The 12,218-nt window shown below is 37.0% G+C and overlaps 1 protein-coding gene across 3 annotated transcripts in view; it reads right to left on the reverse strand.

Annotated features, from left to right (window-relative positions):
• LOC133562100 (FXYD domain-containing ion transport regulator 6-like) overlaps positions 1-12,218 on the reverse strand; it is a 44,268-nt gene that overhangs the window by 10,840 nt on the left and 21,210 nt on the right. For all 3 annotated transcript variants that reach the window (XM_061915981.1, XM_061915979.1, XM_061915980.1), the window contains exons 3-7: positions 10,693-10,716; positions 10,559-10,582; positions 7,449-7,523; positions 202-238; positions 91-128 (exon numbers count right to left, since the gene is read on the reverse strand). In XM_061915981.1, coding sequence (XP_061771965.1) covers positions 91-128; positions 202-238; positions 7,449-7,523; positions 10,559-10,582; positions 10,693-10,716 — 198 coding nt within the window. The remainder of the gene's footprint in view (positions 1-90; positions 129-201; positions 239-7,448; positions 7,524-10,558; positions 10,583-10,692; positions 10,717-12,218) is intronic.

Here is a 12,218-nt window from a genome sequence, read left to right on the forward strand (position 1 = left end):
ATATATATATATATATATATATATATATATATATATATATATATATATGTGTGTGTGTGTGTGTGTGTGTAAATAAAAACAATAATTTACCTCTTGGGACACCTGATTCTGCATTAGGATCCCGGGACCTGCGCACGATGAAGTTAAGAGAGTAAGAATGCAAATCTGGAAAACCTATTAAACAGTTTACTCTCGGCTCACCTAGACTTGCCACTCTTGGAACACGCACATTTCCTGCCTGTTGTTTTGGAGGGGAGAGCATGGGCACAATGTATGTATTAAGACAAGACATTGTAACATTAGACAAAAAAAAAGAAAAACTAAAATACAAAACAATCCAATTATTCAAGTTACCAAAACAAAGCTTTTAGCAATAACACTAGATAATAAATTATCATAATCAGAACATGTGAAGCAGGGTATGTGTTTCAAAATTGGAAGAGCAATCACAATGATTAAAAGGTATGCATATGTTTTGACAAGTAAATTTGTATAGGCTGTACAGCAGGGATTAATAGAACATTATTTTGAAGGCCACATTTTCAGAAAGTGAAGAACGAGGGGGGCGGACTTCTCCCTTCACTATTATTCTTCTTTTGTATATTTCGGAAACATAGCGTTCTGCAAAGTAAATGTGGGTTTATTTATTTATTTATTATTATTTATTTCTCAAAAGTTTGATGGACTGAAATCATGCGCCATTAGTTGAATAGCAAAAATTATAAAAAAGAGTGGAGCTAAAATGGAACCTTGAGGAACACCACTAGTATAACCAAAGAAAGTGAACAAAGGACTACAGCTACAACTTAGTTACATAAGTCACATCATGAAAAAACTGTGTAACCGCCAAAAAGGAGAGGGCTTAAAGGGGTGTTCTGAAGGACGTATCAGTTATGTAAATCACAAGTTTGGATCTCAGTGTTTTATGTTTGCCAGCAAGGTTAAAATGTCAATGCAAGGATCTGTCACTGCGTTTACAGTGGTCCAAGTTTCTTTATACAACAGGGGCAATCTAAAGTTTTTCGGAATTTTCGGCAAAAATGTTTGTGTCCCAAATTTCGAACTGAACTCGGGGGGCCGGTATGGTGTTATTCCGGATTTGGCCCCCAGGGCTCCAGTTGTTTAGTCCTGCTGTACAGGCGTTGATATTTTCTAACTTTAATTTTTATTATCAAAATTGAATGTGCATTTGACAACGGAACTTATTTTATCGACAGTGTTTGATTTTAATTTGAATTATAGTAGTTTTAATGTTGATATTATTCTATAGTTTTAATTTGTATTATGATTATTAATTTTTTGGTTTTTCCTTCTTGTGATTTTCTTTAAAGCAATTTGAATTGCCTTGTGTACGAATTGTGCTTTATAAATGAACTTGCCAAGCCAAAACTTGTTTGGTGCAATACCGCCTCAGAAAATGTATAGAAGTTATATATCATACAAAACAGAGACAAGTACAACATTTTTACAATTGCACAGCACTAAATTAAACAAAATACACTTTTATATTCATTGTTCTTTGTTCAGAAGAGTAGGTCTGTCACTAATACTACCGAAAGTCTATATCTGAATTATTTTAGCTCGGGTATACATTAGAGATATCCGATAATGGCTTTTTTGCCGATATCAGATAGTATCCAACTCTTGATTACCGATTCCGATATCAAACGATACCGATATATACAGTGGTAGAATTAACACATTATTGTGCCTAATTTTGTTGTGATGCCTCGCTGGATGCAATAAACAATGTAACAAGGTTTTCCAAAATAAATCAACTCAAGTTTTGGAAAAAAATGCCAACATGGCGCTGCCATATTTATTATTGAAGTCACAAAGTGCATTAGTTTTTTTAACATGCCTCAAAACAGCAGCTTGGAATTTGGGTCATGCTCTCCCTGAGAGAGCATGAGGAGGTTGAGGTGGACGGGGTAGAGGTGTGTGTGTGTGTGTGTGTGTGTGTGTGTGGGGGGGGGGGGGGGTATATTGAAGCGTCCCGAAAGAGTTGGTGCTGGAAGGGGTTCTGGGTATTTGTTCTGTTGTGTTTATGTAGTGTTACGGTGCGGACGTTTTCCCGAAATGTGTTTGTCATTCTTGTTTGGTGTGGTTTCACAGTGTGGCGCATATTTGTAACAGTGTTAAAAATGTTTATACGGCTACCTTCAGTGTGACCTGTATGGCTGTTGCCAAAGTATGCGTTGCATTCACTTGTGTGTGTGTAAAAAGCCGTAGATATTATGTGACTGGGCCAGCACGCAAAGGCAGTGCCTTTACGGTTTATTGGCGCTTTGTACTTCTTCCTATGTCCGTGTATACAGCAGCGTTTTAAAAAGTCAGAAATGTTACGTTTTGAAACCGATACCGATCATTTTGAAACTGATACCGATAATTTTATTACATTTTAAAGCAATAATCAGTCGATAATATCGGCAGTCGGATACTATCGGACATCTCTAGTATACATTCATAATCATGCCACCAAACATTCTAAGTATATGTATTTCACCTACAGACCCAATGAATCACATTAAAATAGCATGTAATTATTTTTGTATGAATGACATATCCTTCCCAAACAAATAATTCTAAATGGTATTACAAAATATTTTATTCTGTAATATAAATCACCTTTACGAAAAAACATGTGCGATGGTAATTTAAGGAATAGGATTCTCTCAGTTTATTTCCTCTTGCAGGCTGTTTGCAAGCGTAAAACAAACAAAATAAACACGCACGGACATGGTCATTTCAATTATATTTCCATTAATCATCTCCACCAGGAGGTTATGTATTTTCTAGGGTGTATATGTCTGTCGTTTAGAGAGCAATCTAGCTAAAAAATGTACGGGCTGATTTTGATACAACTTTAAGGAAATGTCAAAAAGGATAAAGAACAAGTGGTTACATTTTGGGGGTGATCCGGATCACTGCCTGGATTCAGGATGTTTCACTATCGGGAAATAAGGCCAGGTGGAGGTTTGCAGTCTCCAAGAGCTTTTGTAGTTATTTTTAATATTGTTCCTGGTGGTGAATACAGTGTTAATTTTAACAGCAAAATTTGATTTAATTTTAGTCATAATCTTTTGACTAAAATTTAATTTAGTTTTAGTCATAATTTAGTTATTTAAATTGTTTTAGTTTTAGTTGACGAAATATCGTAAGATTATAGTCGACGAAAACTACAGTAGATTTAGTCGACTAAAGGGTAATATGTAAACTTTCCCTTTAATTTCTGAAAGTCAAAGCAAAACAGCGGAATAATCACCGATACAAGTCGGATTTTGATGAAAATCATGTCTCAAATTTAGTATTTCACGAGTAAGCCGTGTAATAAACGGGATAACGTCGAGTGAGTTGTATGTTGTGGAAAATGCTGACCTGTGTGTTGATTTCGGGGTGATTCGAATGTAAATGTCGCTTCAAGTTTGTTGTGTTTTTCCCCGTAATCCCCGCGCTGCATTTCTTACACTGCGTCTTGTTATCTTTGACGGCAAATATAAAATTTACCCATATGTCCTCTCTCCTCTTCCTCCCCGGCGTTGACATGTTGTCTTCTGCAGCGCATTCCTGGGTCAATCTCAAACGCAAACTACGTTTCCGTAACTTCCTTATCACGTCGCTCTGATTGGTTCTCTTCCCAACTCCTCCCGCCTCTTCCTAACGAAATAAGTCCCGATTGGATCTCGTCTCTGGCAGACATTTTCGTCTCGTTTTTATTCGTTGACGAATATGTCAATACACCTCGTCATCATCTTTTTATTTAATTATTGTCTCGTTTTAGTCATAAAAAAAAGGTCGTTGACGATAACTAAGACGAAAATTTTTCGTCAACAACATTAACACTGGCTGAATATCTTACAGTAATTTTGTTAAAGTTATGAGAATATGGCACCAGTTGATAAGCCAAAGTAAACCATAATATTAACATACAGTATTTTAGAATAATTGGTGTAAATTAAAAGTAGTCTGATCCAAGCTAATTACTGCCAGTGATTGCTTCAATTATAGAAACAAGTTACAACTGGATGTCGTCTAAAAAGTACATAATAATGTCGCAGAACCCTGGTGTTTTGACTACACTTGACTACACACAGTAAATCATGCGTGAGTGTTTCTACAGGTATAGCGTTTAGACAGGGCGGGGACGATAAACCACTTGCCAGACGGAAAAGAAACACCTAATAAACAAGTATAGGGCCAAAAACAGGCCCAAAAAACCCACAGCCCTTGACTAACAAGATTTGCAAGCAACTTTGGGAATAAAACAGTCCCAAAGTCGCTTATAATGTGCAGATTTGCAGCGATGCTTATGGCCTTCATGGTGTTAAAGGAGAACAGCCTATTTTGGGGAATTTTGTATGAAATGCACACATTGGTTTTTCATTTATTAATGCGTTCTAACTCGTAAAAAAAAGATCAAAAGTTTGCTTATAATGGTGCCTATTGAAGTTGCTCTATTCTGCTTATAAAGCACTTAAAAACATCCAAACACCTACACTAATGTTTTACATACATGATGTAAGTATATATGTAATATAATAACGGGCACATTGATAATAACATTCAATATTTACGTATTTTGATCATTTTAAGCATATGCTGCACATCAATTTAAGAAACGCATTACAACATTAGTTTTTTCCTTCAACAACATTACTGACTATTACCCAATGCAGACATCATGAGAGCCAAAAAACATAATTTACTGTACAATGTCTGCTGTCATTAGGATGCCGACTGATAGGATTTTCATATATTCCCATTTAGATGAGGAATGACTCATAATCCACGTAAAGAAAAAAAAAAAGGAACCAAGCATCTTTTCGTGGTTTTTTTGCCATTTCTGGGTATAGGTTGTTGGATGTCAAAGTGTACCAGTGTTTTTAAATATGTCCTTAATCTTCTATTAACAAGGTGAGAGGTATAAACTTTCACCAGCTCTGAGACGAGTAAGCAGCTCACCAGCTGATTACATCAACATAGAAGCACAAGCTAATTAGTTCCCTCTGATCATGGCGCCGCTAAAATAGTTTGTCTACGTTAGAGTTTATAATAACAATATCACTGATACTTGGTTAATATTCAGGTCACGAAATGGAGTATTGTTGGCGCTTTTATTAAAAAGGATTAATGGGCACAATAGAACCTTGCATTGACTCCATTGTAGGCAGAGACTTTTAAAAACCTATATTTACAAGTTACAATGCATAAAGAAAATGCATCTGCCTTCTTGTCTCTCATAATGATGGTGGACACTAACTGCAGTTCTCCTTCAAGCATTTAGAAAAGATGGTCCTCATCCTTTATTCCTCCACTAGGAGGCGCCAGCGGTATCTTTCACTCCCCAGCGCTCTCTTTTTTTTAAGAGCCAAACAGTAAACTTCCTCACTCTGCTCCATTTTATGTTCTCTTTTAATGCACTGTCTTTATGATTTGTCAGTTTTTCCAGTTCTTTTAATGATGTTTTTCTATGCTGACCTCATCGGGGTAAAGCGAGAACACAAGCTCTCACTTTCTTCTACTGCATAAACACAAAATAATAAAAAGCAGCAATGACTTTGCAGCTGAAAACTATTTACGACATGCTAATTCGTTTTAGGCAGCAATACAATCAGTTTTGCCTAGCATGCGTATTTCAAATGACAGCTTTCGTGATAACCTTAAAAAAAATAGTTTTGTCTTTTAAACAGGAAACAACATAATTATGTCATTAAATGTTGTGACTTTGCATTAGAATTTATTGGAGCTGTCGCTCCTTAATCAACTGAATTATTCTTGTCATCTTTTTTGTACAACTATTCACCATAATAGGTTCAGGTATTGGGACATGAGTCCTGACAAGTTGCGTTTCCGCGAGGAAGATCCAAAATTTGGGAATGTTATGGACACTGCAAACAGCCAAGGGCCTTGGTTTTTGCTTACAATGTATTTCTTGAATAAAATATCCAACTATAGTCAGTAAAAGAAGGTTGAGATATTTATACACTCAAACCAACCAGTGGCGCCAAATTAGTTCTATTCAAGTAAGCTTCTCTTCCTGTCACTCACACACCAGTGACCTACACAAATTAAGGCGCGACAGAAAACGTGTGTTAAAAGTTGTTGGCAAACAACATAATGCACATTTTAAGATAATGGCGATCAAACCAGTGTCCATCAGCTAATAAATATGATTAATATGACTGAAATACTGTATGACTTCTGTTGTGATCCGATATCTGGATCATACCATATTTCTTGTTTTGTTCCATTTGTGTATTATAGTCTGCCAATGTTTGCATTAGTTCCTTTCTGTATCACATTCTGTTGTTTGGACTTCCTTATTTCCTGTTTATTCTGTCACCATGGTAGCTTATTAGTTCACCTGCCCTTGCTTTCTACGCACACCTCTTTCTCGTTATAAGAATCAGAATCAGAATCAGAAAAGTTTTTATTGCCATTGTTTGAGAACGGGTTCACAAACTACGAATTTTACCTGGCGCAATCGTGCAACATAAAAGACATATAACACAGAATAGAATAGAATCACCTCTCTTATTTAAGCTCGCCCCTTTTCGTCACTCATTCTCGGACTCGAATTTGCTCTCATGCAACGGTTGAAGACTTGCTTTCATTGTTCATACTCGCAAGCTCTCGCGCTGCATTTTTTTTTATTGCTTGCTCTCATGCTAATTGCTTAGTTTTCCCTTTTTGTGCCTTTGTGCTTAGTGTTTGTGTTTCCGTTCATTTTACTAGCTCTCCATGCTAGCGCCATTTGTTTGCCTTTCTGTTAGCACCTGTGTTTTTGTTTTAGCCTGTTTTATTACTTTAATAAATACTTATATCTTACCTTACGGTGTGTTTTTGCCCGACGCATCCACGGAGGAACAAATCCGGCATTGCTATGCCGCACAAGCTTCACAACTTCCCTTATAATAAAAACATACATTCCATCCATCCGTCCATTTTCTACCGCTTGTCCTTTTCAGGGTCGCGGGGGTGCTGGAGCCTACCTCAGCTGCATTCGGGCGGTAGGCTGGGTACACTCTTAATTTTTCCTAATATTCTTCCTCACATCGTTTATCTGTTTCTGTGGTAAGTACTGCCTGGTATCGGATGGCTATCTGACTGAGGGGAGCAGATAATGTGCCAGGGTGTGTTGATTCAAAATGTGTGTTTCTTATGTGTTGTGGTGAATGTGCTGCCTCGCATGTGGAAAAACCTGCCACTGAGGAAGAGGAGTCAGGCGATAAGAACCAACTGCTATGAGAAATGGTATGTGAGCACAGATATTGGCCTCCCTTGGTGACACACACACGCACGCACGCACGCACACACGCACGCACGCACGCACGCACGCACGCACGCACGCACGCACGCACGCACGCACGCACACACACACACACACACACACACACACACACACACACACACACACACACACACACACACACACGATGAATACTCACTGACGATGAGGGCGACGCCCAGGAGGAACAGCACGGCAGCAAAAACTAGGCCACCAATCCTCAGCGATTCATAATCTGAAATGATACGAGGAAAAGAGATAACATTTCTATTTCTTGCTGAGATGCATCTTAGATTTTTGGATGGTGCAATGTCATTTTGTACATTTTACACATTACGTGTCAGTCAAGGCTCTCAGTTGCAAAATCTCCTAAGTCCAACCTGTCTTGCCAATAAGGATGGGTACCGAATATGGTACATTTTTGGCATTGACCAAATCCCGCTGGTCCTGCTGGGCACCAATTCACGTAAAATCACACGGTGCCATATTACGGTACCTGGGTTTCGTGCGACGTCACATCCTGTTGCTAACTTTGCACTTTGGCACTTTGTGATCACTCCAGCAGCACTGAGAGAGCTAAACTACCTCATGGTAATGTTGCAATGTTCAATGTTAACAAAGTAATTGACTCAAAAAACGGTCCAACATGTTAAGTAAGGCTCCACTTTCCCAAAAATGTAGTAGCTTGATGCTAATATACATTGGCTTTGCTATTGACATGCTACTGAGTAGCATCAGCGATTTTAAATGGTGATTTCAACACTTCCAAATTTGTTAATGAAAACTACAACTAAGATGCACGTTACAATCAAACAGCTGGTGCGTAGTAAGTGCAATAGTCAAATTTTTAACACTGTTTAAGGCTCAACAAACACAAAAATACACGCAAACCATACACTACTGCCATCTAATGTCAACTGTCATTGCAACTGAATGAAACACTTGCACATTATAATATGATGATAATAAAACAAGATTTAACAACTCGACTGCACATGATCAGCTCATTTTTAAATGTTACTCTAAAAATAAGATTTTAGTATCAAAAGTATCGTAAATTGGTACCAATGGGTACCAGTATCAATTCTCCAGTACCAGGATATGTCAACGTATTGGTTCAAATGTGAACGGTACCCATCCCTATTCACCATATTGGAACTAAGGCTGTAGGTATCAATTACTTTAGTAATCGAGTAATCCATCATTTAGTTTGTTCAATTTTAAAGGCTCAATGTGTATTTTAGGGAAAATAACTGAATTTAAATAATACTATTTTTTGCTTGGCAGAAACTTATCTGAATTACATGTGTCCATTAATAATAGTTTATATAATTTCTAATGCACTATTATTTATTAGACTTGCACATATTAGTTATTGAAGTTACATGCATATTTATGTTATAATTTTAGTTAATTATTAATAGTTATTGTTTACATTGTACAAAGAGAGCACGGGCTAACAAGTCAAATTCCTTTGTGTTAAACATACTTTGCCAATAAAGCTGATTCTGATTCAATGCTCTGCTGTTCGCGGCCACACATATCACGTCATCTACACAGCACAGCGCGTATTTAAAGTTCCGAGCACTATTTTATCAATTTCTTATCCGTTACACTTATTAGACCATTAAACGAAGCAACAAAATATTATAATTTTAACTTTTTTTTTATTCCATTTTATTGTTTTTTATTGCCAACCCTAGTTAAAACGTCAAAATACTGCAAGTAGCTGTCACCAAGTGTAAACACAGAGCTATTTTTATTAGGAGTACAGAGGAGTGTCAGTGTCACACATTATCATTATCTTTAAGTCAGTGGTCCCCAACCACCGGGCCGCGGCCCGGTACCGGGCCGTGGCCCGATTGGTAGCGGGCCCCAGAAGAATCTTTTATAAAAAAAAATATATATATATAGATTTTTTTTATTAAATCAACATAAAAAACACAATATACACTTATAAATAGTGCACCAACCACAAAAAACTCCCTTTTTCATGACAAAAACGTCCCTTTTTTGGGACTAATTATCAAGCGTTGACCGGTCCGCGGATACAAAAAGGTTTGGGACCACTGCTTTAAGTAACATAAGAATAAGTACTCTTTTGAAGAAAAGTGTGAAAAAAGTCTTAAGATGCTTTGTTATCATTGCACACACTAGAATAATCTATTGTTTTTAATCTTGCAAAGTAAGTGTGTGTTAATGTATGAAAAATGGACTTTAAGAAAATTGTTTTTATGGTGAAATATGAAGGCCAACACATAAATACACAAAACCGTTATATCCTGCATTTGACTCCTAAAGGTTGATATTTTAATTTATTTAATTTTTGTTCTTAGTCTGGAAACCCTTGCGTTACACCAGTGGTTCTCAAATGGGGGTACGCGTACCCCTGGGGGTACTTGAAGGTATGCCAAGGGGTACGTGAGATTTTTTTTTAAATATTCTAAAAATACCAACAATTCAAAAATCTTTTTATTGAATAATACTTCAACAAAATATGAATGTAAGTTCATAAACTGTGAAAAACAAATACAACAATGCAATATTCAGTGTTGACAGCTAGATTTTTTGTGGACATGTTCCATAAATATTGATGTTAAAGATTTGTGTTTTTTGTGAAGAAATGTTTAGAATTAAGTTCATAAATCCAGATGGATCTCTATTACAATCCCTAAAGAGGGCACTTTAAGTTGATGATTACTTATATGTGTAGAAATCCTTCACTTGTTTATTTTTCAACAAGTTTTTTGTTTTTTTTTATGTTTTTTTCCAAATAGTTCAAGAAAGACCACTACAATTGAGCAATATTTTGCACTGCTATACAATTTAATAAATCAGAAACTGATGACATAATGCTGTATTTTTGTTCTTTATCTCTTTTTTTCAACCAAAAATGCTTTGCTCTGATTAGGGGGTGCTTGAATTAAAAAAATGTTCACAGGGGGGACTTGAATAAAAAAAATGTTCACAGGGGGTAGATCACTAAAAAAAGGTTGAGAACCACTGCATTACACCATCAACGCCAAACAGATAGTTGTTTTTTTATCCTGGACTGGAGTTTTCCATAAAGTCAGTTTTCTTGAAATGCTGTTTAGATGAAGGCAAAATGCCAAAATTAGAATACAGTTCTAAAACTACCCACATTCTTGTTCATGGACACTGGCGCTTTTGAAGATTTGAGCCATGTGGACCAAGTCTAACATCACACTGACATCACAACTTGAACTGACCTCGCAGATGTTTCCTTTGAAGGCAAAACTGCTTACTCACCGTATTGAAAAGCGCTGTCATCGTCTGTTTGGAAAGAAGAGAGACAGAAAAGGAATGAGCACCACGTTTGTAAACCGACGTAAACGTGAATTTAGTTTCATGAAGGCTTACGGCTCTGCTCAAACAATACGCACATTTGTCACCGTCTGCTGCTGCTACTGCGAGGACCAAAAGAGGGAAAGATCATTGGAGTAAAAAAAAAAAAACACATGAAACAAATCTGGGCCAATCAATTAATATATGTTTTTAAATATTAAGTTGTTTGTTGATTACTTGGTGGTGGAACTTGACTGACATAATCAATATAAGGGAGGCGTCCTCAATTACATGAGTCTCGAACAGTGGCCAAAAAACTTGGCTCTCCAAGTACCACAATAATGACTAACATAAAAATATAGTATTAATGTTAGTAATACAGTAGCATAGTGAGCGTAACAATTCATTAAAACACAAGGCAGAGGTTTTATTGAACAAGTATATTAATTTCATTGGCTATTGTTCTGTAACATTACACACAGTTTAAACAGTGACAATATATTTTGAATATTTTGAATAATTTTTTTGGCCCACCACTAGATGAAGCCTATGTACCATTAGTGGTACATGTACCACAGTTGGAAAACCCATTGGTCTAGAATTTTTCCCAGCCAATATCTTTAAAACAACAACATAATGATACAAATCCCGTTTCCATATGAGTTGGGAAATTGTGTTGGAAGTAAATATAAACAAAATACAATGATTTGCAAATCCTTTTCAACCCATATTCAGTTGAATATGCTACAAAGACAACATATTTGATGTTCAAACTGATTAAACTTTTTTTTTTGCAAATAATCATTAACTTTAGAATTTGATGCCAGCAACACGAGACAAAGAAGTTGGGAAAGGTGGCAATAAATACTGATAAAGTTGAGGAATACTCATCAAACACTTATTTGGAACATCCCATAGGTGTGCAGGCTAATTGGGAACAGGTGGGTGCCATGATTGGGTATGAAAACAGCTTCCCAAAAAATTCTCAGTCTTTCACAAGAAATGATGGGGCGAGGTGCACCCCTTTGTCCACAACTGTGTGAGCAATTAGTCAAACAGTTTAAGAACAACGTTTCTCAAACGGCAATTGCGACAAATTTAGGGATTTCAACATCTACGGTCCATAATATCATCAAAAGGTTCAGAGAATCTGTAGAAATCACTCCACGTAAGCAGCATGGCCGGAAACCAACATTGAATGACCGTGACCTTCGATCCCTCAGACGGCCCAGTATCAAAAACCAACGTCAATCTCTAAAGCAGTGGTTCTCAAATGGGGGTACGCGTACCCCTGGGGGTATTTGAAGGTATGCCAAGGGGTACATGAGATTTTTAAAAAATATTCTAAAAATAGCAACAATTCAAAAATCCTTTATAAATATATTTATTGAATAATACTGCCACAAAATATTAATGTAAGTTCATAAACTGTGAAAAAAAATACAACAATATAATATTCAGTGTTGACAGCTAGAAGAAGAAAAATCATGGACCCAGATTTCCCTCGCCCGGACGCGGGTCACCGGGGCACCCCTCTGGAGCCAGGCCCGGAGGTGGGGCACGATGGCGAGCGCCTGGTGGCCGGGCCTGTTCCCATGGCACAGCCCGAAGAGGCAACGTGGGT

This window comes from Nerophis ophidion, linkage group LG11 (genome assembly GCF_033978795.1).
Source record: "Nerophis ophidion isolate RoL-2023_Sa linkage group LG11, RoL_Noph_v1.0, whole genome shotgun sequence".
Classification (NCBI taxonomy): domain Eukaryota; kingdom Metazoa; phylum Chordata; class Actinopteri; order Syngnathiformes; family Syngnathidae; genus Nerophis; species Nerophis ophidion.